The sequence below is a fragment of the Lampetra planeri genome, chromosome 21 (genome assembly GCF_965212315.1).
Source record: "Lampetra planeri chromosome 21, kcLamPlan1.2.h2, whole genome shotgun sequence".
Lineage (NCBI taxonomy): Eukaryota > Metazoa > Chordata > Hyperoartia > Petromyzontiformes > Petromyzontidae > Lampetra > Lampetra planeri.
In genome coordinates this window covers 6,769,825-6,795,457 of record NC_136127.1, presented here as the reverse complement: position 1 = coordinate 6,795,457, position 25,633 = coordinate 6,769,825, and the positions used below count along the sequence as shown (strand labels likewise).

At 50.1% G+C, this 25,633-nt stretch overlaps 1 protein-coding gene across 1 annotated transcript in view; it reads right to left on the bottom strand.

The window, feature by feature from the left end:
- Positions 1-18,252, bottom strand: part of LOC144724604 (trafficking kinesin-binding protein 1-like) — a 62,816-nt gene extending 44,564 nt beyond the window's left edge. Inside the window, exons 1-2 of the mRNA XM_078603874.1 lie at positions 17,535-18,252; positions 7,723-7,941 (exon numbers count right to left, since the gene is read on the bottom strand). Of these exons, the coding sequence (XP_078460000.1) occupies positions 7,723-7,726 (4 nt within the window). The 5' untranslated portion in view covers positions 7,727-7,941; positions 17,535-18,252. The remainder of the gene's footprint in view (positions 1-7,722; positions 7,942-17,534) is intronic.
- Between the last annotated feature and the right edge of the window lie 7,381 nt (positions 18,253-25,633).

The following is a 25,633-nucleotide window of genomic DNA, read 5'->3' as shown; positions in this document are numbered from 1 at the left end:
GTACGGTGCGAAAGAAGTTCAACATACATACGTCCAAGTGTAAAAGCAGACCAACTTAGCGCATGACGTCTCTGTACAAGACAAATAATGCACGGTAGTGTCACTGTCACCGGAAAAATGATGTACAGTGTCTTTGTCACTGAGCAAAATTTGACCAAGGATGAAACCAGACTCTTCCACTTAAAAAGCATTAATGTGACCTCCATTTATAAGCTTGAAACTAATCTCGTGCGAAGGTGCATTGTGATTAAATGCTCCTGGAAGCACCAGTCATTTTCAAGCAAAACTGCCGTATGAAGATATGCCGGATGCGATTAAGTGGTGCAAAAAAAGTGTTTAGGGTCCTTTAACCTTCACGGAATATCTGCCGGGCAAATATGGCATTCATCTCACAATGACTGGATTTCTTGCCAAACGATGCGAGTACTTTCGCGGATTTTTTTTTGGCCATACGTGTGCCTTGCAGTGTTGTGCTTCCATGTGGCATCTGGGCAGCTGGCAGAAAATCCCACGTGCCGCCCCAACAAGCGCATCATGAATGCATGTTTACCAACACCGTTGGTATGTAGATCAACTACTGGCATGTTTGTAGATCAACTACATTGCTTTGAATCATCAATTAATAGCACCGTAAAAATAGCAAACCATTTGCATATAATTTATAAAACTAGCTAGAAATGCAGGCTTTAATGGCACTGATGATGATGTCAGTCATCAATGCCGTTCTTGAGATCATCGTCGCCATCACTCATCGTCACATGCTTCATCATCACTGCCTTAAAAGGAAACACCATATAACAGGCAACGTGACGGGCAATGAGTGTGGAAATACTCATGATGTGCTATTAAGAGGGGCCATTGCCTAAAACGACACGTACAGGGACTCCGCTACTTACGAATATTTGACTTACAAACTTTCAGAGATACGAACGAACCTGTCCATATGTTCATTTGCCTGTTCGGACCGAGAGCCGTAAGTTCAACCGCCGCGCAATAGATGGCGGTGGCGGCATCTACATCTACAGAACGTGAAGAACCAGTGGCATCTACAGGAAATTATACAACTTTTAAAATCATTCCCCGTGTTTAGTGTATATGCCATACAACATGTTTGCAGTTGACAGGAGTAAAGTTGGACTTACGAATAAATCGACTTATCAACAGACCTCTGGAACCTAACTCGTTCGTAAGTAGAGGAGTCCCTGTATTATATATTTTTTGTTTTAAGGCTACAGTATTATTGATGAATGCGTCGAGGTTTTTTGTTCATTGTGCTTGTGCACCGCACCATGGCCAACCCAGTTTCAACAAACAGGAGAATAAGGACATGTGGCTTCCCAGACTCAAAGCCAGGCTCCCCGACGTGCCAGCTTTGTACCCTGAACATGTTTTCCGAAACAATTTCTTTGATAAGAAATGTACAAGCGAGGTAAATATTTTTCACTTATTTTCTCAAATTAAATCACTTTTTTGTTAATATCTGTCACACCTGTGGGTGTAAAATACTTTGTTCATTCAATGGGAAAAGCCCAAAAAAATAATCCAATTTAAACACGGGCTGCAAAAATCGAGATTGAAGTCCATGTTCCCATTGCTACTTGGGTGTATTGACTTGTGAGCCACCTCGAGACGAGATTATCTTGTTATCTTACCTCCAATATTGCTGATGTGACAAATAACGTGACATTACCAAGGGAAGGCCAAACTGTGCGGTCATCATGGCCATATTTATCAGTCAATTAGACAGATACTGTGGAATTCATTCTGAAAAAACACAGCATGCGGCTTAACTGGCGCAAGCAGCCATTCAGACAATATGTTCCAGGCACCTTATGGGTCTCATTTACCAATGTTTTCCCGCAACATTTATTTACAAGGCCACATCCTGCTGATGAGACTCACAGTCGAAGCCAGTCTAGGGTGAGGCCCATCAGACCAAAATGCGATATTCTCAGTTTTTTTCATGGTGAAAGAGGACCCTTGTCAGTTTAACAATTCACGTTATTGGTATTTTTGGGCACTAAGTGTCCTTGAGCTGACATGCCACAGTCCTAAATGTATGTGTACATGTAAATATTCACACAGACCACCGTATACAACTAAACAAAGCAGCACGCAACAAAGTGAGGGTGTGGCAAATGCTACAAAATGTTTGTTCCCAGTTTCTATGACAGCATGGCGATCCAGTCACTGCAATGACGGACACAACACCGTGTGAGGTTGAGAGCATCAACTCGTTCCACTTGAGAACCTATTTTAATCGTGGGTGACTGCCCACATTTGAACCCCGGGATTTCAGCGGTGCCGACTCAGTGCTCGAACCCCTTGAGCTATCTGGCAACGTCGGATATTAAATTCTTACATTTTCATGGGATTGATGGGACAGAAGCATTCTGCCTATACGACTTCTTTTATATGGACTTCTTTAATGTGGATTGCAAAATTGATGTCAATAATGTGCACTTGTTTTTGCAAAGTCACATATCGGGAGAAGACCGCGGGGCCAGCCCAGGACACGTTTAAGAGACGATGTCACTCAGCTGACCTGGAAACACCTGGGAATTCCCCAGGAAGAGCTAAAGTCCGTCGCTAAGGAAAGGGAGGTCTGGACCACCATACTCAACATGCTGCCACCGCGACCCTCACCAGGACAAGCGAAATGAGAAACGAAACGAAAAAACGAAGTATCATTTAGCCCGTGAATGTCTCACTTGAGCGTGTATTCTGTCTTACAAGTCCATGGACCCACTATCACCACTGAACTGGGATGCTGGACACACGTGCAGTGATCCCTGAGCCACTCCGCTTTCTATTTTTGGATCTGGTTTGGCCGGCCATTCGACTTGCCATCGGTCAGCAACCGTAAAACATTTATCTGCACGAGGCTCCCCTTGTGCCCTAAAGCTACCGTGCCTCTCGGATACCGTCACACACCTGCACATGGAGCATGACAATGTAATCTCAGACTTGACTTATGGGAATTCAGACTCAACACGGCAACTACTACCGTAATAATGGAGTCCTAAGCTCCAACAACAACACGAGAGGATTGCTCCCCTCTATGTTGACGTATTGGATCTTTGATTCAATACATTTCAACGAACCTAGACAAAGCCCTGTACAAATATGCAATGATAAAGTCAGCCCACGTGCTGCGTGTAGTTGTATGACATTGACAACACTTCATTACAACTGTAGACCTGGCCATCACGACAACCTGGCCTCATTTTATCTGTACATAACGAAGTGAATTTCCAAAAGTGTTGCTTTCATATCCCACTATTTTCCTATTCGCTCTGCAGAGATAAAATGTCACTGAGTGCACACAAAGACAGATCCCCCGTATAGTATTAACATACTTTTGGGGCAAGTGCTGTTAGCAAGCACCTATGAAGGTCAGCATAGGTGTGCCAGCACCACGCCCGGCCGTCTTTGTCTCCAAAGTGTTGATCTTCACACACCGCACCAGGACTCACTTGACGCGCGCACACACACGCAGAGACACCGCCTGCGCTGCATCTGCAGTAGCGGGGGACGGTATGTCACGATGAGGACAGCGCTGCGAGATGAGACGCTACATCTGAGCTGGGCATGCTGGCAGAGTAATCCGTAAAAGCGCTATGTAGGTTAATCCATGCAGGCTGCTGCCAGAGCACAGAGCCCGCAGCACAGGAGCTCATTGGGCACCCTTGGCATGCACATTGAAACACGGGACCGCCAGAAGATGCAACTCGCATGAAAACCAGACGACTGGAGGTCCCTAAAAATAGGATTGAGTGTCCAAATGCGGCCTTATTTGTCAATCCTCTGCTGAATGATGGCTTCCCTACGCCGCGTGTGGGTCATTGGGGTTGTTTGACCACATACCTCACCGTGTTGGGGTCAATGTGGGCTGGTGAGGCAAGGAGCACTGGAGTGTGGTACCACAATGGATGTTTCTGCGCCGTCCTCTGCTACTCAACACTCAGCCCTACAGGCCAAAACAACCTGTTGTGTTTGGTGATCGCCCATCCAAGCACTATCCAGGCTCAACCCCGCTTAGCTTCTGAGATCTGATGAGATTTGGTATATTCTGGGTGATTTGGTCATGGAATGAGTGTTTTTACTTAATTCAGCATATTCCAGGTCTGAAACCCTTACATGTTTGAGCTTGATTACAAAGTGATGGACAGCTCTATAGGATGGCGTGGAAATTTGCACCACCACAGTGTGGATAAGAGGCAACTCAACTGACCTCAGTAGTCATAGAATGTAATTTTGTAAGCACAGGGTGATGTACTACTTTCTGCTGGTGTATAAAATCAATAATGAAAATACAACAGTAGTAGTAGTAATATTAATGATGCCAATTATTTAACTGGAAAAAAACTTCAACGAGTCTCAAAGACCGGTTTCAGGAGGGTCCCGCATTGGAAGGTTTGGTCAATTCCATCAACGTTTGCCTTCCCGTGGGAGGAGAGCCACACACACATAATGGGCCATACAAAACACTTACACCACGTGGCCACCTCATAACCCCACTCCCTGGACACCTACCAAGCCCTCATGGGCACCCATCCAAGCACTAACCGGGCTGAAGCCTGCTTAGCTTCCAAAATCACGCAATATTAGGTGCACTCAATGTGCTGTGGACGTCGGCAAAATAAATAAAAAATGTCAACTTCATGACACGATACCGACAGCACAACTGACAGAGGGACTGGAATTTAAAAACAATGAAAATAAAAAATAGATATTTTAATCTACAGCATTTTACCAGCCTTGGCAAAGATCAGGGTGACCGTGTAACATTTACGTCCAGTGCTGCTGCTCTAAATAACACCGTCTGCAAGCGAAACAACCCTTCAAGGCGTCCTCCCTCGCATTTCTGCAACGACTGTGTTAACGATTATGACCTTCAAATGCCCAGGCTGTCGGGAAGCAAAACATACACATGCTTCTGCCAAAGGCTTGCAGCAGTTGAGATACCTGTGCTCAAATTGCATTGGAGAAAATCGCCTGCTATTTCATAGCAAGTTCAACAGAAACGGAGCAGTTGTGCATTTAAACAGCACCCACTACCGTTCAGGAAAGAGATGCGCATTTATCAAATGTATTTTTTTGGTCACGTCGGTAAAGATAATGTTCCGAGATTTTTAAGGCGATAAGCACAATTTTTTTATAAGGCTGCCAGTTCCACATGTTTAACAGACCTCGTTCGTCATAATTCACTCAAGTAAAACAGCATGGGGATTTAAAAAGGTATACATTTATAACTAACTAGCTTTACGACCCAGCTTCGCCCGGGACTTGGATTCACCACGCCCGGCCGCCTTTGTCTCCCCAGTAGCGATGTTCACACACCACACCAGTTACTCGTTAGAGGCTGAGTCGACCTAGGGGAGGCCCAGGACAGGTTCAAATAATCGTCGCCGGTGGTGGCCGTGAGCGGGAATCGAACTCGAGTCGCCGGCTTCGTAGCGCAACACGCCAACCACTACACTGCCGCTCCCCCCACACACAAACGCGCGCCCGTCCATAGGTACACATACACGCGCTTGCTGCAGACACACACAACTTTCATGGTGCATACGGCAGTAAACGCCTCAAATAATAAACCAATGCTGCGCGAAGAACGCCTTAGACCTGCAACACATTTGTATGGCCCTTTACTCGCGGAGGGTTGGGGGGGGGATGCGTGACGCTTCCACATGCGGGTGACATCACAGATGTGACGTCACAATTCACTTGCCGTGCAAAATATTTTTTAAAAATTATACTTTTAGCATGGTGTACAGTCTGGAAACTACCCACATGCCAAATTTCAAGATTGTTGCATGTCGGGAAGTATGCTAAACATTTCGAACAGATTTTGATTTAAAGCTTTCGTGACTGCAGGGATTCATATTCTTGGTTCTTTCGGTAAAGTCACATAGAAAGAACCAAGAATATATTTCGAACAGACACACATATTCACAAATTTCCCTTTTATATATATAGATGCCCTTTTGGGAATGTGCAACTACGTGAGTCAAAAAAGTCTGGTAAATGGCAACATGACCAGTGTAATTATGAAGAAACCTGCACTTATAAAGGATGAACAAAGTTTCCATTTTCAAGTTCATTTTGTTTAACCAACTGAGAACTCTAGTGACCAGGATACAGCAGTTTAATTTGCAAGAGCGGCAGTCTGTGGCATTATTGTGCCAGTATGGGGTGACGATGACTCCGTATAATCACAATTGAGCAATTTGTGGGTAATTTTCTAAATTGGCAAATTTGGACCCCGACATCGGCACACAGCGTCTTAACTCCTGCAAATGACGTCGGGGGGGGGGGGTGATGTTTAACGTTAATTCTGAAGCAGACGGCGCCTAGTTATATTCTGTTTATCACACGCGCAGTAATAACCAGGGTGGCCGCTGGATTCGAACAGTGAACCTCTGCAAAACAAGCGGCGAATGTGCCACCACGAGACCACGACAACAGATCGGATTGGAAGCACCAATAGTATTGGCGTTAAGCCTCAAACGCATCCATGTGTCATAGATGCTCCTACAAAATCAAACACGTAGCATAACTCCATTTGACAGCTCTTTGGCATTATACTATTGGATGAAGGCCACTATATCATAACGGTCGAAGGGATTGTTCGACCAAAGTTGACCTAAGCCGGTCAAGTCCAATATGGTGAAAGTATTGCCCAGGACAATAGGTTGAGCGAGCACATTTCCTCGCCTACATGGTCTGCCAGACTCCCCGGGCCGGGTCGCCCAGCCGTAAGGGAAGGGCAGGGGTCACAGATTTGGGCCGTGGTTGAGTTTACTGGCTCAGTAATGTGCATTGTTTGACGGCGGACGTTGCACGATATTTTAAGGATGCAGCAATGATACGTGCAGTTTTACACATACAACAGTTTCAGTTTAAGCTTGCTCATAGACTCAAGTCAGCTGTATGCCGACCAATGCATCACTCAGTGTTTCTGTAAAATCGTTCATGTAACGATATTATATTAAATGCACATGTGTGTCACAGTCTATTGTTAAATTACCTACGCTTCACAATGTCGCTTTGAACTCGCTCATGTTACAGATACTCTATTAAACTGACTCATGTATCACAATCCCATGTAATGTAACCTATGCATCACAAAGTACCCTATAAACTCACTCACGTACCAGAGTCTCCTATTAGCTCACCCGTACATCACGCAAATTTCCAAGAGTCAAAACTGTGAACGACGAGAAAACCCATCAAAACAGGAAAATAATGCAGGCCGCAAAAAAATACGTTTCAAACAATGGTGAACTAAGACAGGGGACCACAATGCACTTCTTCAGGAAATGCTGACCGTGTTTGCATGAAGCACAAAGGTCGAGTGCTTTTTACACATTTTTGTGTGTTGTTTGAAACACAATCTCGCGTAATCTCACGGAGCCTCCTGTAAGCTACCAGAGACTGTAAACTCACTCAGGTTCCGTAGTCCTCTGTAAGCTACGACATTCTCCCGTAAACTCGTGTAACCGGGATACTCTCGAATTCTGGATACTCTACTAAACGCACTCAGACACAGCAGTCCCCAGTAAGCAGACCTGTTCATCGCAGCCTCCGATATACTCACTCAGGTACCAGAGACTCCGGCAAGCCAACCCATGCACTAGTCTCCCACAAACTCAGTCCGATGCCACAGTCCCCCATAAGCTACACCCCCCATCTAAATCGCACATTCTCCCGTGTACTCACTCATGTAGCGCAGCGTCTCCTCCGCTTGCTCAGGGGAGAGATCGGGGCTTGCGTAGGCGCCGTCACCATCGCCGTCATCCGGCGAGAGGACGGGCGAGTGGAGCCAGTCTCGGTGCTCGTAGCCATAGACGGCATTGGCGCGCAGCGTGTAGTGGGGCAGCCGCTCTTCCAGAAGGCTGATGATCTCCACCTCCGGCAGCTCGGCACTGCTGCATACGTCTGTGGTCATAGTGGTGGTGTTGGTGGAGGGGAGACGAAGAAGATGTGTCAGACCAAGAAAAACAGCACACATGACGAGGGGCGACAAACAAGGTCATCATCATCGGCAGTGATCTAGCCACTGCTAGATGAAGGCATATACGAGCCGTCGCCATCGCTCATGGTCCTGCAACCCGACGACCGGTCAATTCTGCATCTGTGCAGTGGACGTCCTCTCGGATACGTTCCCTCCTTGGGCTGGCACTCCATCGTTAGTCTCGACCACCGACCAAGAGCCCTTCTCGCGACATGTCCTGCCCAATCCCACTTATTTTTCCGAACAGTCAAGATGATGTTCACTTGCAGTGCAGAGTGTTAAGCTCACAGCAAGTGTGTTCTGTGACCGATTCCCATTATAATGCACAAATTCATAGATTAAAATCATGAAATTTCTCATAATAGCTGCATCAAATTACGCATGTTCATCAATCGTGTACAATTTATGTACCTTACACGCAAATATCTCGAACAGAACTGTACAAACAACACAAAAAAATTATAAGGAATACCACCAAGACATTTTCTTTATACACAAGCAGTCAATCCTCAAATGGAATCGTGACCCCAATCATGACAATCCATCAAGGTGCTGGGGAGTGAATAGTTACATGTCTACTTAATATCGGACTTTACACGTCCATTAATTCTACCGATATATACAGTCAACAAATTCCCCAATGCACTTTACGGTACCTGTTCAACGGCACGCTGTGCGGATGTCCGCGCGTATTCCTAATTTATCCTCAAATCTGGCTGTCCGCCTGAAGATGCCAGTTATAATTACTGGCGAAACGTCGTACTCAAATTGTAAATGTCGTGGGTTTACTCTCCAACACGCCCGTGTGCTGAACTCGGAACGAATCGGCATGTTTTGTTGACGCGACAAACCTCACTAATTGGCTGTGTCGGGTAGTGGCAGGTTTAACGACACATTTATATTTACGCAATCTAACCCCAAAAAAAAAACCCTCTATTCCGTCATTGCCGCGAAGGCACAGTTGAATCTTACGCCGTGTTCGGTCACTCGTGCGACACAACCGATGCGAGGAAGCGAAACAAGCCGCAAACAGCGCGGTTGCCAAAAGCATTGTCGAAATCGCTGCTGCCAACAGGCGTTGTGTAAAGTGCATTGGGACTTTGGCGAGGGTCTGGATATTGTTTACGAGTGCTAAAAATAAATAAAAATCTAAGCATATTCCCTGGCCAAACAAGCACAGGATGGTGCTAATCTGTGTAAAGCCCTGGTCGACTGGTGGAAATTCTACATTCCTATGGCAGGGGTAAGTCTACTCAGAGTATCCACTATCGACTTCCAAAAGTACAATTTTACAGACCGTCAGTTCAAGGTAGAATGATGAAGTTCACCCCGACCTAGATTTAAACGTGTAAACTTCCGGCCGCGAGGAAGTTGAAGCTGTATGTTCTAGCTACTACCCCTCCTAGTGGGATAAATGAGTTGCAGACACTTGAATCATTGGCATGTTAATGATGAAGCAGACCATCAACGACAATCGATTCGTACACTCAGGATACATGTGTAGTATTCTTGAATGAGGCAGAGACTTCGTAGAGGCCACACGCTTTTATTCCAATAACACTAGTCCTCCGGACTCACTGGGAGAACAGCCCAACCCCACAACCTAGGGAGGTACAGCCTCCGTCTCTCTTCTCCTTACTCCCCTTCCCTAGCCTATAGCTACTCAGCCCACTCAGTCCCAGCGGGGCGGCATCCTCGAGGCTTGGGGGTCCAGGATCTCCGGCCGCACCTCCTTCAGCTTCTCCTGAGATTGACCCCCTCCGCTCTCCGGGAGCCGTCTTATATCTCCTCCCTCTGAGGGGCGGGGGTGTCTCGGGGCCCTGGCTCTCGCCAGCCCCCTCCCCTCAGAGCGGTTCCAACCACCTCTCGTCCCTGCCGGTCCGGACCGATCCAGACCAGTACGTACCTCTCCCCTAGCTTGTGTGACCTGTGTGACCTGTGTCAACCTTGGTGTCAACCTTGACCACGACATCACCCCCCCCTACACAGCACGCAGCCGTCCCGGCTGCATCACTATCCACATCCCAACCCTAACTCGCGAACCAGGAATTCTGAACACGACAAGAACAATGCGTGAGCCTCAACACAACAGTAACAACAACAGAACAGCAACCACAACCGTCCCCAATAATTTACCCCAACCCCCCTGTACACAAGAACACCGCGGACACACCACACCAACGAACAAGGTGACTCGAACACCCAGGCTCCGCGAGGAGGCAGTGTGTCTGCGACAGGTCTCAGGAGAACCTGAGACCCTTCGAACGAGTCCGTGTGGCGGGTCCATCGCCAGAGGCCAGCGTTCCTTGCGGAGGGTCAGGAGGGCCCAAATGACGGGCGTCCGGCACGTCCCGAGGCCCCGGGGACAAAGCCCGCGAGCCGTCTTCCTGCTGGACAGGCGGCCGGCTCGCTTCCCGCTCCTCCGGTGAGGCCACCCTAGGTGGACTCACACCTGCAGCATCCGAAAGAGTGGCAGGGGGTGTCGGAACAACAAGGGGGTCGCGAGGCCCTTCCCCCAACCTGCCGGACACGTCACGCGGCCGGCCCCTGCGAGATGAAGATGTGTGAGTGCGTGGTGTGACATAGGGCTTCAGGCGCGAGGGGTGCACGTACCAAGAACGCCGTCCGCACGCGACCCTAACACACTGGTCCCGAACGACCCGAATAATGTCGACCGGCCCCCGCCAGGGCCGCAGCAATTTCGATGACGTTGACAGCGGCACCTGCGGGCAGTGCAGCCACGCCTTATCCCCTACCGCCCATTTATACCCCGTAACCCGGCGATCATACAGACGCTCATTGGCCCGTTGCCTTGCCCTGGAATTTTCCTGCGCGGCCACCCTCGCCTCGACCAACTTCCGAATATTGAACTGAGCGTGTTCGGACAGTTTCGAGCGAGACGCCGCCGACTGGACCCGCAATTGCACCTCCATGGGGGGGTCGACATCCCTGCCGTACATTAAGTAGAAGGGCGAATAGCCCGTGGCCGCGTGAGGCGCCAACCTATATGCGGCCAGAACTCCGGGAATCCTCAGGTCCCAATCCAACTGTGTGTCGTCTACCTGATGACACAACATAGAGGTAATGGTCCGGTGTAGACGTTCGACCATACCATCGGTCTGCGGGTGGTAGGGGGAAGTCCGGACCTTCTGCGTGCACAAAAGGTCACAAACCTCCCGCAGAAGATTGGACGAAAAGTTCTTTCCCTGGTCGGTTAGCAGCCGTTCCGGGGCGCCCTTATCCAGGACGTAGCCCTGGAGAAACGCCTCCGCAATGGCTGCCGCCGACTGGTTGGGGAGGGGCCAGGCCATAGGCCAACGGGTGAAATATTCAACCCCAACCAGCAGGTACTTATTACCCCGAGCGGTGACAGGGAAGGGACCCAGAATGTCAAGGGCCACCAGCTCGTTAACCCGGGACACCTGAATGGACTGAAGGGGTGGGCAAGCCGCCCTAGCCGGGTGTTTCCGCCGCGCACACTGCGTGCAACTATTCAAAAGGTCGGCGACATCGCGCGCCATTCCCGGCCAAAAAAAATCCAATTGCAGTGTAGCGAGCGTTTTGTGAATACCCAAATGCAGGATGCGTTCGTGCGCCGCCCACACGGCCCTGCCCCGCAGAGCGGTGGGGACGACGATTTTGTAACGCCCCGAGCTGGCGTCCCATGACATGAGGAGACCCTCCCGCAAGCTGACAGTACCTACCCTTCCCTGACAATCTCCCCCTCTCTCCGCACGACGGCGTAACCTGAGGAGGGAATTGTCTTCCATCTGGAACCGTCCCCATTCGTCCAGAGGCAGATCGAGGAGCGAGTCGCGAGCGACCAACACCTGTGAGTCCCCCTCGGTGACAGGTTCCCCATCGACCACCCCTGCTGCCGCCGCCAAGGGGGAAGCCGGAGCGGTACTCGTGGCCGATTTGCATCTCCCCGAGCCCATAAAACACGCGCACCCATCACCCGGAGGGAGGCGTGACAAGCCATCCGCGTTTGAATGTTGTGTCCCCTTCCGGTACACCACCGTGAACGTGTAGTCCTGTAGGACCTCAAGCCAACGTGACAGCTGGCCGGACGGCTGGTCTATTTTCAACGCATACTGTAGCGCGGCGTGATCTGAACGAACCGTAAAATGCCTACCGTATAGGTACGGTCGATATTGTTGAACAAACACGACAATCGCGAGCAGTTCACGGCGGGTGACGCAATAACGTTGTTCTGCCGGAGACAGGACTCTACTGCCGTAGGCAACGACCCGTTCGACCCCGTTGACCACCTGCGAAAGCACCCCGCCGATGCCGGTATTGCTGGCATCGGTGTCCAGGATGAAGGGCAATGTGAAATCGGGATAGCATAAGGGAGGAGCTCGGACAAGGGCATCGCGAAGCGCCCTGAACGCCCTGTCTTCCTCTTCCCCCCAATGGAATTTAGCCCCCTTAGCCGTCAGAGCATGAAGGGATTTGGCGATCGTCGCAAACCCCTCAACAAACCGGCGGTAATAGGACGCAAAGCCTATAAAGCTGCGGACTTCCCCCACAGACGTGGGCGTGGGCCACGTTCTTACACAGTCAGTTTTAGCAGGATCGGTGGCTATACCCGTAGAACTGACAACGTGGCCGAGGTACCGCACCGATTCACGCAACAGAAAACATTTCTGAGGCTTAAATTTAAGGTTAGCCGATCGCACTCTGAGAAATACAGCCCGCAGTCTGTCCAGATGTTCCTCAAACGTACGGCTGAAAATAATCACGTCGTCCAGATATATAAGACAAGAGTCCCACTGCAGGCCAGCGAGGACCAGTTCCATCAATCTCTGGAACGTCGCTGGAGCTGAGTGCAATCCCATGGGCAACCGATTGAACTGATAAAGGCCCTGTGGCGTACGAAACGCGGTCTTAGGTTTGGAAGCGTCATCCAAGGGCAGTTGCCAAAACCCCGACAAAAGGTCCAAGGTTGAAAAATACCGTGCCCCCGCCAAGGCATCGAGCGACTCGTCCATGCGAGGGAGCGGATACGCGTCCTCCGCCAGCGAAACCTTGTTAAGCTTCCGAAAATCCACACAAAACCTCAAACTGCCATCATGTTTTTTAACAAGCACAATCGGCGCACCCCATGGGCTGTTGGAGGGAGCCACAATGTCAGCGGCAAGCATGTCATTCACTGCCAACCGGACATGTTCCTTCTCTGCCGGACTCAATCGGAACGGATTTTGCCGAATGGGAGCGGAATCTCCCGTATCAATGTGGTGTTTCAATAGATTAGTGCACCCAACATCGAATTTGTGTTTGCTAAAAACATCGGGAAATTCACGAAGCAACATGCGCAGCTTTAATCTTTGTGACTCTGAAAGATTTTCAGCCCCTGAACAGAGAGAATCCATCCATGCCTCATCGACACCCACCTGCGTCCCGAACGCCGGTGCCTCCCCGACATGAGCCGCGACGGAGTCAGTGTGCAGCGGCAGCGACGCATGTGCAATGACAGCCCCTCGGTGCACGACCTTCGTCCGCAACCCCGCATTCAGCACCTGAATGAAGGGCTGTCCATCTCTAGGCACAAGCGTTTGTGCACCCACCAGGTCCAACCCTCGCTCGGTCGTATTGGAAGGAGACAACAAAACCCCCGACGTAGCGTCTGCCTCCAGTGGTTTGCGTAACTGAAGCGGTATTAGCATCTGCGCACCCGGCGGAATCCGCACGGTTTCAGACGCCATAGCCGGAACAGTCGTGCAAGCTGTGCGCAGCCGGTTTGGTGAGGGCAGAAACGCCATCCGGCGGCCCGAAGGAAGCTCGATGCAGCCTTTGTCAATTAAAATTTTGATGGGCATCCTCCCCAAGAAGTCCGTACCCAACAAACAGGGAACGGCCAAGGCATCGGAAACCAAAACGGGACCAGATAATTTAATGTCGCCAATACAAATTTGTGCAGTTATTTGGCCAATAATCCCCAGGGAACCCCCATTCGCCGCAAAGCAAGGGACGGAGAACGGGGTGAGTGCCTGACATCTCTTTGGTAACACGTTGTATATGAGGTCTGAAATTATAGTAGCCGAAGCTCCCGTATCGACCAGCAATCGAAATTGAATTCCCTCAATATCCCCGAGAATAACCGACGAGCCCGTCGCCGCGGCCACGACCCTGTGGGCCAACTCGGACCACTGAACAGCGCGAAGTGGCCCCCGAACATCAGCCGCGTTCCGCTCCCCCCCCCTCAACGCAACGCGATTTAGTGGCGCGCCGATTGGCGGTGTATGCGGTGTATGAGATGCGGGCAGGGACCGTGTGCGTGAGGTGTCGCGACATGCCTGGGGTTCTTGTGGAGCGGCCGGTGGACGGGCGGACGATGGTGGACGACCCGGAGCTCGGCGCCGGGGTGCTGGGCAACCCGATGCCAGGTGACCCAGCTGGCCACAGTTGTAGCACGTGACACGAGCCCACGCCCGCGGGGATCCGTGTCTCCTCCGGGTTTCCCCTTGGCGAGGCCGGTCGGCCCCCCTCCAACTGGCGGCCCGCTGCGACGCGAAGGCCTGGGTATCCGGAACCTCGTCAACTCTTGCAGCGGCGCACGCCGCCACCTGCCCATCCCGCTGGAGGAGCAACTCTGTGTGTAAGTAATGTGCCGCCCCCAGCGAGGAAAGGTTAGCTTCATCTTTGACGTGGACGGCAATCCTCAGTTCCCGAGCCAGCAGCAGCAACTTCTCAAGCACTATGGAGTCCAGGCCCACATCGTCCATTCGAGGATAGGCCGCTTGAGCCAACGCCATCAATGCACTCTGATAGGCGAGGGGTGTCTCGTCCGCCTCCCTCCTCCGACTGGCGAAACGATGTCTTGTTTCGGATGGAGGTCCATACACTAAGGCCATCCGATTGAGGGCCTCCTGCAAGGTGGAGCGCTCCCTCCGTGGAATAAGGAGGAACGTGGCCAAGGCCACGTCGTCCAAGGCGGAAGGCAGGGCTCGGAGAGCGATGTCGGCAGACCACCCAGCCGTCTCGGCATTTGCCACGAAACGGCGTGAAAAAGCAGCCCAGTCCCCCCCCTTTGCCGCGAAAACCTGCAGCGAAGGCAAGCGCTGTTGCAGCGCCGGGATGTAGTCCCCCCTTGAAGACAGCAGCGTCCCAAGTGCAGTATTTGAAGCATCTTCCGGCGGCAAAATATCCGACCAAATCGGCGGGCACCTACCCGAAAACTCTGCTTCTCCCGATGTAAGGCCGCCGATGCCGGATGTGACGCGGTTCACCTGTGCCCCATGACCTCCTGGGCGGGTGACGTCATTTCCCCCGGAAGCGGTGACCCCCCCGGCGGAAGTGACGTCATCTCCGGCGGCCGCATTCCCAGCGGAAGTGACGTTTCCCCCTCCGGAGGCGATGTCAAAATTTTGCGCGGGAATGGCGCGTTTCTCGGCGGGAACCCGTCCCATCCTCCGGCCTGGTTCTCCACCCGGTGCTCCCGCTCCCCCCAGCGTGAGCTCGTCGAGGATGGAGGCAGCGGCATGGAGGAGATCGGCCAGCCGGGCATGGGCCGACTGGATCGCCCATCCCGACGTCGGCGGACTCCTGGAGGGCCCCGGAGAACCCGAGCCCGCCCCTGCAGACCCGTCCCCCGGAAATGGCGCTCCCGACTCCGGCTCAGCGTCGCCCTCGACGTCCTTCTCCTGGCCCCTGGTGAGCGCTTTCTGTCTTGTTTCCATGTTGGCGAGGTTCGTTGGCCGCTTCTAACACCAGTTGTAGTATTCTTGAATGAGGCAGAGACTTCGTAGAGGCCACACGCTTTTATTCCAATAACACTAGTCCTCCGGACTCACTGGGAGAACAGCCCAACCCCACAACCTAGGGAGGTACAGCCTCCGTCTCTCTTCTCCTTACTCCCCTTCCCTAGCCTATAGCTACTCAGCCCACTCAGTCCCAGCGGGGCGGCATCCTCGAGGCTTGGGGGTCCAGGATCTCCGGCCGCACCTCCTTCAGCTTCTCCTGAGATTGACCCCCTCCGCTCTCCGGGAGCCGTCTTATATCTCCTCCCTCTGAGGGGCGGGGGTGTCTCGGGGCCCTGGCTCTCGCCAGCCCCCTCCCCTCAGAGCGGTTCCAACCACCTCTCGTCCCTGCCGGTCCGGACCGATCCAGACCAGTACGTACCTCTCCCCTAGCTTGTGTGACCTGTGTGACCTGTGTCAACCTTGGTGTCAACCTTGACCACGACACATGCGTGGAATCATGCATGTCAATTACTTACAATTTCCGATAAATATTACACACAATTTGTTCAAATTTTAAGCATTTAGGCTCATGGAGGAACTGAGAAATAATGTACGAGGTAGGCAATGCAAATAAGACAATACAAACGGGACATCAAACTTAAACTTCGAATTGAATTCTGAAGCCAAATCATGACAATTCATCAAATTGCGCTGAGGGTGAAGGCGGCGGTGAGATGAATCGCCACGTGCCTACTGACAGTCATGATATCACGCGGCCTGTAACCACCCACACGTGGGTCCTACATGCACACATTAACACTACTGACAACAGACATTGACTCCCCAAGGGCCAGAAGCTAAATAAAGGAATGGGACTACAAAGGCTGAAGGGCGAGGCATAGGGCTCTAGGTCAGGGCAAGAGCACACGTTGAAGGCATACGAGTCTTCCGCTGCAATGGGCAGCGCGAGCGCTTAAGTCCAGGCAAGTCCTCTATGTGAATGACCTTCAGCGAAACACAAACAACGGCTACTAGGCAGCCAGAGCAAAAACACAGCCTGGTCTAAATCTGTTACCCGAGTGAGGGCGGGAGAGTGGGTGTCGTGAGACTGCGCTGGCAGGCTGCATGTTTTTTTTTTATATGCAGGCGTGATTGTTTAATGAATGCCAACGTTGCAAACAGCAACACATTATCGTCCTGTCACCAACGGCGCTGCCGAAAAGCGCCACGTTTATTTTTCCACTTTACACGCCGGCACTGACACTGCATATTTGTAGAAACAGAATTTTATAAACAACGAAAACAGAGTATGACCAAATAATCCAGAGTGTACCAGATCTTATCAGATCTCAGAAGCAGAGTGGAGCCTGGATCGTGCTTGGATGGGTGACCACCCTATCCAAAGATGTGATAACTGGACTACAAGGCTACTTGCTGAGCAGTGAAGAGCAGTGCAGCACAATCCATCGCGATGGTGCTGTACTGTAATGCTAGCATGTCTTCGCCAATCCATGTTAAGACAGTGAAGTATGGTCAAATAAGCCCCATGATAAATACAGCATGGAGAGACACTCATTCATTCGTAAATTAACAAAATGGCCTGTACATGTAAAAATCACACAATAAAAAATACTCACCACAAAGATTTAATAAAGTTAGGGGTGTAACAATGCACCAATTAAATTGTAGATTTAAAGTTTTTCTGCAAATTTTTAAAGATTGCTGCCATTGAGGACCGGAGCCATGCGCCCCTATTCTACACAGTCCAAAATATTACACTTGAAATGAAAGCATCAAGCTTTCAGGCACAAACCACCACGAGAGGCTCGGACCTGTGATGGTGCTGGCGTCCCGGTAGATGCTGGTGCCGGCTTCGTTCCAGGGACTCGGCGTGTCGCTCGAGTAGTAGACCTCAGGCCCGCCCGGCGGGTACGCAAATGCAGGAAGCGGGCGAGCGCACGCCTGCGTCGCGGCCGGACTGGACGAGCCCAGCGGCGGGGACAAGGAAAACCCGGAGGCCGCGCCGGGGTACGAACCGCTCGGCGGCACGGGAAGACCTGGCGCCGAATCGTGGGGGCCCTGACGAGCCGGGTAGCTCGGCAGCAGCTCGGACACGGCAAGGGACGCCGGCCGCCCGGCGGAGAAAGGCGGCGCGGTGCCAGCGGTGGACGTTGCCGAATTAGTAAACGGTGCCGTCCCAGTGTCTGTGAAGACTGGGCCCGAACCGAGCGAAGTCACAGGGCTGTTCGCTGTCCATGTTTGCGTGGTCGTGGCGTAAGGTGGAGCTGCAGGCCCAGGCTTGAGCGACTCTCCGCTGCAGCCCAGGCCGGCTCTCGCCAACGTGGCTGTGGCTGTCAATGTGGTTGAGGTCGTGACTGTGTACGTGGCTGTGGCTGCTGGCCGGCCCGAGGGCCACCCAGGGCTGGCCCCAAGAGAAGGGCCGTTCTTCGTGATGCTGGGCTGGTAGAGGTGCGATGCCTCAGTCGGCCCAGCAGGGAGGGCCAGCTTGCTGGATGAGGCAGACAGGACGCCCCCCTCACTCCTGCAGGGACATCAGCGGATGAGTGCTGCAGTCATGCTCTGCAGGCCCACGGGTGGTGTTCCTGTTTTAGCGCAATGCAGAGCAGGGGTTAGCTCAGCTGAAAGCATGGTCACAACAACAACATGAATGCAGAGGCACAACCACAACTGAGCTATCTTAATATACGAATGTGGTTTAACAAAATTATCTCAATTACATTAAATTTTTACCTGAAAACAGTTCAATGAGCATGAAAAGGTGCTGCCCTGCAACTGCTTGCTCATACCACTGCTCGTGGAAGGGCCTCAACTAAAGGTAGCTCCGGACAGCCCCTCTACAGAGTATTTTGGCCTACTCTTCCACACTCGAAGAGGTGGGAGTACCCACATTTTACCCCATCACACGCAACAAAATGCATGACTGAATGAGAAAAAAATATTAAATAAACATGGCATTCTTCTAAGAAAATATTTCATTGTTGATGTTGAGATTAAGAGATTACATTCGATGCAAATTTCTACAGTTAATGAAAAATATTCTTTAAAAATTCCAAAAAGCATTATTTTCTTTAAAAGGAAACAGGGGCACATTGAAATGTATGCTTAGATAAGTGCATTTGTATGGATCCAGTGTTCAGGGAAATTCAATAACAGCGATTAAAGTCACTATATTCGTATACAAACGCGTGTTGTACTCTGCAGTGTACGGCAACTTGGTGCCATGATGCTGCCTTCAAAACTGCAGACGTTTCAAGTCGGCCAACGTTCGATTTTGAGCAACCGTACAAATTGTACCTTTTTACTTGAATGTTATTTTTTCGCACAGTGACAAAACAACACACGACACATCGACGAAGTTCACAAGTGTAACAACGATGAGGAGTTTGCTGTCTAAATGTTCATTCACGGCAAAGGTTCGTTCATATAAAAATACACAGGCAGGTAGGAGGGAAGGAGGTGGAGGGGGGGGGGGACAGTGTAGAGGTCAGGGGAAGGGGGTTGGGCTCCTATTCTGCAGCGCGTATTCCAGGCTGGGGGCATAGTGGACATGGGAGGTGCGTGGGAATGATCTCGTCTTCTGGAAGTCTGAGTCTTTCCCTCTCCACCTGTGCCTGAGGTGTTCTGTGAGTCGTAGACAGGGTCTCATGCTCTTTCCAGGTGTACAAATGTATGTTCCTGGCTGTGATATTAAATATTTGAGAGATATTTAAAATGATGAAAATAAAAATACCAATGTTCCAATGCATCTTAAGGAAGAAGAATTATTTTAATAAGTGTAGACTATCTGTAACGACATATGGGTCAGAAACTAACATTTTTATAAAGAGAATGGAAGAAAATCTGAAAAGGTGGACGCTAAGAATTGCACAGAGACACAGAAAGAGGAATGCATAGAAAGTATCCGAAGGCAAGACACGTCACTGGTAGGGATGATGATCACCGATTGAGATGAATGACAGTGCCAACCAAAGGAGAGAGCACACCGAAGATGACGTCCATTATATAGATGGAGCGATGACATCAGCTCGTGCGCAGATGCCATGTGGATTGTTGCATCCCAAAGACCATTAAAGATCACTACAGCTTGGGAAGGCCTTCATCCAATAGCAGAGAGATCATGCCTGATGATGACAATGATGAATGGTCGAAGAACACAGCCCCACAGAGACCTGACAGTTCTTCCATACAGATGCACTTTCAACATTATATTTGTAACCAACGTTTTACCGTTGGGCTTAACAAAAGAAAAAACATGCCACCCACAGCTGAAAAAATAGGGAGCCATTCTTGCACATCAATCCCGCTTCCATAATATTACAAGTGCAGGGGGAATTGCGTCCTCGGAGTGGCGGTTGTTCGTAACAAATGTTTTCCCCAAGCGTCATAGTTTACAATACAAGGCAGCTTATCATCGCCTTAAAATTCCTTTTATCATAAAGTGTCGAACAAAAGCAGCGCCTCCCAAGAGCTTATCGCGAATGTGTGTCGAGTTGTTGCCATACATATGTAGTGACGTTAATAATGTAACTATAGCTGTTAGCGCCAGCCACTATCACAGGAGTGCTGCTGGGCGCCTGGAACCTCCCTAGGAAGCTCGAGGGACACGTGACGGGGAGCCAAGAGCTCCTGACTTGATACAGCAGGGGGCGTGGCCGAAGGCGGGGCAAAGCCGCGGCCTCGTCTGTGGGATCGTCCTGGGGTCCCACGTCTCTTCAATCTTCGGCTCGGCATCGTGGGTCAGGCAGCGTGTGTGCTGACTGACCCGTTCGTTAATAGTTAACCCACACTCACATAGTGATAGAGTAGCCACACGGTCCACACCTAACTATAAAACCCGATGCGGTTAGAGTTACCCCGTTGGGGAAGTTGTTTAATAAACGTGTGTGTGCCTCGTACATCACACTACACATATATAAATAACCACAACAACCCAACACTAATTTCCTTAACCATTTCATCCACGGAGATGGCCTCTCAATTGATGGGCCTCCTCAAAGTTAATTTAGAAATCAACAGCCATGTATGCACAGGTGATTCATGGCAGATTGCCGAGTACTAACTACAATGGCAGCATCATTTGGAATATCAAGCACAACATTCTGTGACGCTGTATTTATACAACAAAATATGCAAAAAGTCTGGGCCTACATTTTATATTGTTTTACCCACTATGGTGGGTAAAACTATAATATGCACGAGGTAAGATGCATTTCTAATGCATAAAGTATAACGACGTGCCACAGAACTTAAATATTTGGAAAAATGAAAATAAGTGTGTTAATATATTGCCCACATTCAAAAGCACTGGCACTCTGACGCGTATGCCATTAAAGCTAAGAGCTCTCCTGTCGGGGAATACAGTCCCCAGGAAACCAAGACCACTGGTCAGCCAACACACCCACAGCAATAGCATTTAATTGACCATTAAGGCACCAGTGGATTGCGGTTTTAAAATTTCAGCAGCCCCACTTTTTACGGCATAATTGTTGGCCTACAACAACGTCTAAAGGGAAATTCGTACTCACTGTCGTTTTACTGGAACGGACAAAGAATGAGTGGGTTAGACATTTGCGTATGATATGGACTCGGATGAAAATATAAAAGGTTACATTATTTTAAAACATTTTAACCAGTCCCAGAAGCTTCATTCTTTTCCTCATGTTTCTTTATTAAACAAGTTAAGAACATAATTATTAGCATATAATTACATATTCTTGGTTCTTTCTACCGAAAGAACCAAGAATATGAATCCCTGCAGTCACGAAAGCTTTAAATCAAAATATAATTACATCTTAAGTTTAGTTATACCTATTACCGAGTGATATAGACACTAACTGAAAAGGACCAGTCTTGATTTGGGCAATTGTTGCATTATCATTTATGAGCTTTAACATAAAGCATTGGAGTAATTAACTTGGTTGCGAATTCAATCAATCCCTCAAGGGAACCATTGTAACATGATCAAGCCATTGCATAAATTACTAATGATGTTCCAACAGCCTGCACCCCCTGCCAAAGAAAGCCCTCAAAACCAGTTACTTATAGAGACTTTTAAGGTGAAAACTCAATTTCGATTCAATTCCCATAGTCAAAGTGGAAGATGTTGAAGGTACAAGTAAAATCCATCCACCATCTCTAAAACTGAGATATCGGATTCAAACCCCTCATGAATTACTAATGCTCACGTTTAATTATTGGCATGCAACATTAATCAGACTGCAATGCCAGTCATTCTTGTAATACAATAGGAAACACTGCGGCTTTTTGGGCTAGATAAGAGGAAAGATACTGACGCCCGTCCAAGGGCGGGTGTATTTCAGTGCCTTTAATTTAGTCATTTAACCGGTGGGGTTCATGGATCGTGCGTAGATGAAATATTGTGATGCTCATCTACCTGCAGGAGAAGTACTGCGTATTTACGATTCATAAGCACAAAAAATTACTTTCTCTGGGCACTCCGATTTTCTCCTACTCATAAACCATGCCACAATTAAATTGTCGGGCATTCCTCGAAGCATCTTGAGGCTTCGCATGCCTTTTCCAGGTATGAAGTGACTACCATCCCCGCAGATTTGTATGCAATCATAGACCAGATTTATGTCCGGTCAAAGACGTTTCTTGACTTGCATTTACCCGTTAGATGCCCTTTCCAATTCCGGATACCTTACAGTTTTACTGGTAGGAACCACCTGGTTCCACCAGCACACAGGGGATTATTGTGTCCATCCGTCATACATCCAAAAAGGGGAGGGGTCGGGCTGGGTGGAGAGGGGAGGGTGGGGAGGTGCTGGTTGGGGAGATTGGGGAGGGGCTGGGTGGAGAGGGCGGGGAGAGGCTGGGTGGGGAGGGTGGGGAGGGGCTGGGTGGGGTGGGGTGGGGCTGGATGGGAAGGGACTGGTCACCCCGTGGTGCCCTTATAAAACTCAACGTTTCACCTACTCACGCCGGCTTGTGCCCGCCCTCACAGTCGGGCATATTTGCGGAATACACCACGCCGCCGTTGACCCTGGCCATTGACCGAGCAACCCAACGTTCCTACCAGCTCCCTCCGCAGGAATGTGTTTGTTAAGAAATATGACGGGATGCAGCTTCACGAGTTTTGTACGTATGTATGCTGAACTTATTTGGCACCGTACATAGCCATCCGTGCAAATCGGAGTTTTAGTGCAGTGTTAGGGGTTACGGTTTAAGGTTATGGGTTCTTATTTATGATTGGGGTTTAGGGTTAGGAATTGTGGTATTAAGGCTTAGGGTTGCCGACAGGAGTACCTCAGACTAATTGTCTCACTTCGCATCTGCAAGGACAAATAGCCTTTGCCATGAGGATACTGTAGCCTGCGTGGGGCATCACTGTCATATTAGATTGCCAGCACGCCACGTTCCTTCAACCGGAATGCCAACACTGCCACAGGAACGCATGACCTTCACGCCTTTGTCACCGTGTTGTGGAAAATCCAAAACAATAACAATGCAGACGGGGTGCCCATTGTAGACAATCTATGGGACAATTTACAATTTCTGATCACGTAAAACCCAACCAAGTAGTCGCGCCACCAAATATACCAACGACCCTCTCTGGTGACACACACAATTCACAGTGTCCTGCATTAACATTGCGAAATCACACCTTTGTACGCAAGGAAATTACTCAGATTGATTTTAATGTTAGATGTATTATCTTAGGCTTAAGCCCACGCGGGCTAAGAAAAAAAAACGACCGACACAAGCCCGTAACGGCCGAGATTAACCGCAATTCACGTCAAAAGTCATCGAACGCCGGCAACTGCGGCCTACTCGAGTCGGTCTCGGGAGTTCTAACCGGTCTCGACTAGTTCTTGTCTACCGGGGAACAAGCACCGGCGCCGGCTGAGCAGCCTTGACCACGCCCGCAGCCCGAACATCTCCCGGGGCTACAACTCGCCGGCAAACGCCGTTTTTTTTTACCTGAACCCTCTCTACCCTCCTCTCGCTCAGCGGGAGAAGCTGCCCGCGTGGCCGGTGGCGACCGGTGCGAGGGTCGCTCCGCGGTGTCCGTGATCCACCACCCCCCGACCCCGGAGCCGGGCGACGAGCCGGGAACGTAGCGGGGAGAGAGCGCGGCGTGAAGTGGGCGGCAAAGGGAGGGGGGGGGAGAAGCAGTGGGGTGCGGTGACGTCACCTCGAGACGACGAGGGGGTGAAGGGGGGGGTATGGAGGAGGGGGCATGGGAGAGGGGCGGGGCATGGGAGGGGGAGGGGCATGGGGGAAGGGGGCGGGGGTTGGGGGGGGTCCACGCTATACCCGTGGATCCCCAGTAGAAGGCACTGCAGGTTAATCCGTCTGTGTGTGTGTGGGATAGAGAAGAGATCGGCAAAATCTGCGGCTCTGGAGCCACGCGCGGCTCTTTAAGGGCTACCTCGCGACGTTATTCGCATGTAATTGGGGCTATTGAAAAAGTGAGGGTTTATTTTTTTTTTACTAAGTTAGTCATTTTGTATTGACGACCCCTAGGATAGAGTGTTTCCCCCTCGCACGCGTGGGTTTGTAAAACTATTAGTGTTTGACACGTAGGATTTCGCGGACAATATCATCCATAATAGAGGTTTTTTTGGGTTAGATCGCGTAAATATATAAATGTGTCGTTAAACCCGCCACCACCCGACAAAGCCAACTAGTAAGGTTTGTCACGCGAAACGTCGTACTCAGAATGTAGATGTTGTGGCTTGGCTCTCCAACACACCGGTATTGCTGTACTAGTAACGAATTGGCATGTTCTGTTTACGTGACAAACCTTACTAATTGGCTGTGTCGGGTGGTGGCGGGTTCAACGACACATTTATATATTTACACGATCTAACCAAAAAAAACTCTACTATGAAAACTATTACTACAGTAGTTGTATTTAACCAGGTAAAGCCCAGTGAGCTATATGGCTATTTTTCAGAAGCGATCTGCCCACAAATGAGAGCTCAACGAAGTGGCTTATCATGTAGATCTAAATTAAACCGAACATGCTGCACAAAATAGAAGGATGTGCACCGCAGAGAAAAAACCAAAGACACTGTGTCTGTGCAGTCTTGAGAGGCTTTATAAATCCAGCATGTGGTCAGTATATGTTTAGAGAAGAGACATTGGTGGGAAGATAGGAGGAGGGACTTCAGCCTAAACTAAACTATTTATTATTTTACCGGGTAAGGCCCACTGGTATATATAGCTCTTTTTCAGAAGCGACCTGGCCACAAATGATAGCTCAACGAAGTAGCTTATCACGTGGAAATGTCTACCAGCCAAAGTCTCTAAACGCAAAGTCTCGACGCGACCATGGGAAGAGAGACACGCAAACTCCAAATATACAGGCGCCAGGATCGGGATCGAACACACGACCTCCTGTATAGCAGGCGAAGTCGTTAATATCTCCTAGCCACCGTGGATCCACGCAGGGGTGAGAGAATGCAGTGTGGCTCTTCCGTCTGTATGGTATAGAGTGTTTCCCCCTCGCACGCGTGGGTTTTCTCGGGATGCTCCGGTTTCCTCCCACACGTTAAAAAAAACACTAATTACTTAGCCTATAATACTTTAATATATAGAGGACCGTAGAGCTTGAGTAATTGTTGATGCCGGCTGCCTTCCTACTTGAGCCGTTCACTGCCTTCAAGAGTGACGTGGATACTGTGAGCGTTACAAGTTGAAAGTATTGAATAGACTCAGTGAGACAGCGGGCTGAATCAGCTGTTGGATTGGTTATACTGGTAGGAACCTCCTGGTTACACCAGCCCACAGGGGATTATACTGGTAGGAACCTCCTGGTTACACCAGCCCACATGGGATTATTGTGTCCGTCGTGCAGGGTGGGGCTGGGTGGGGAGGGAGGTGCTGGGTGGGGAGGGTGGGGAGGGCCTGGGTGGGAGGGGCTGGGTGGGGAGGGGCTGGT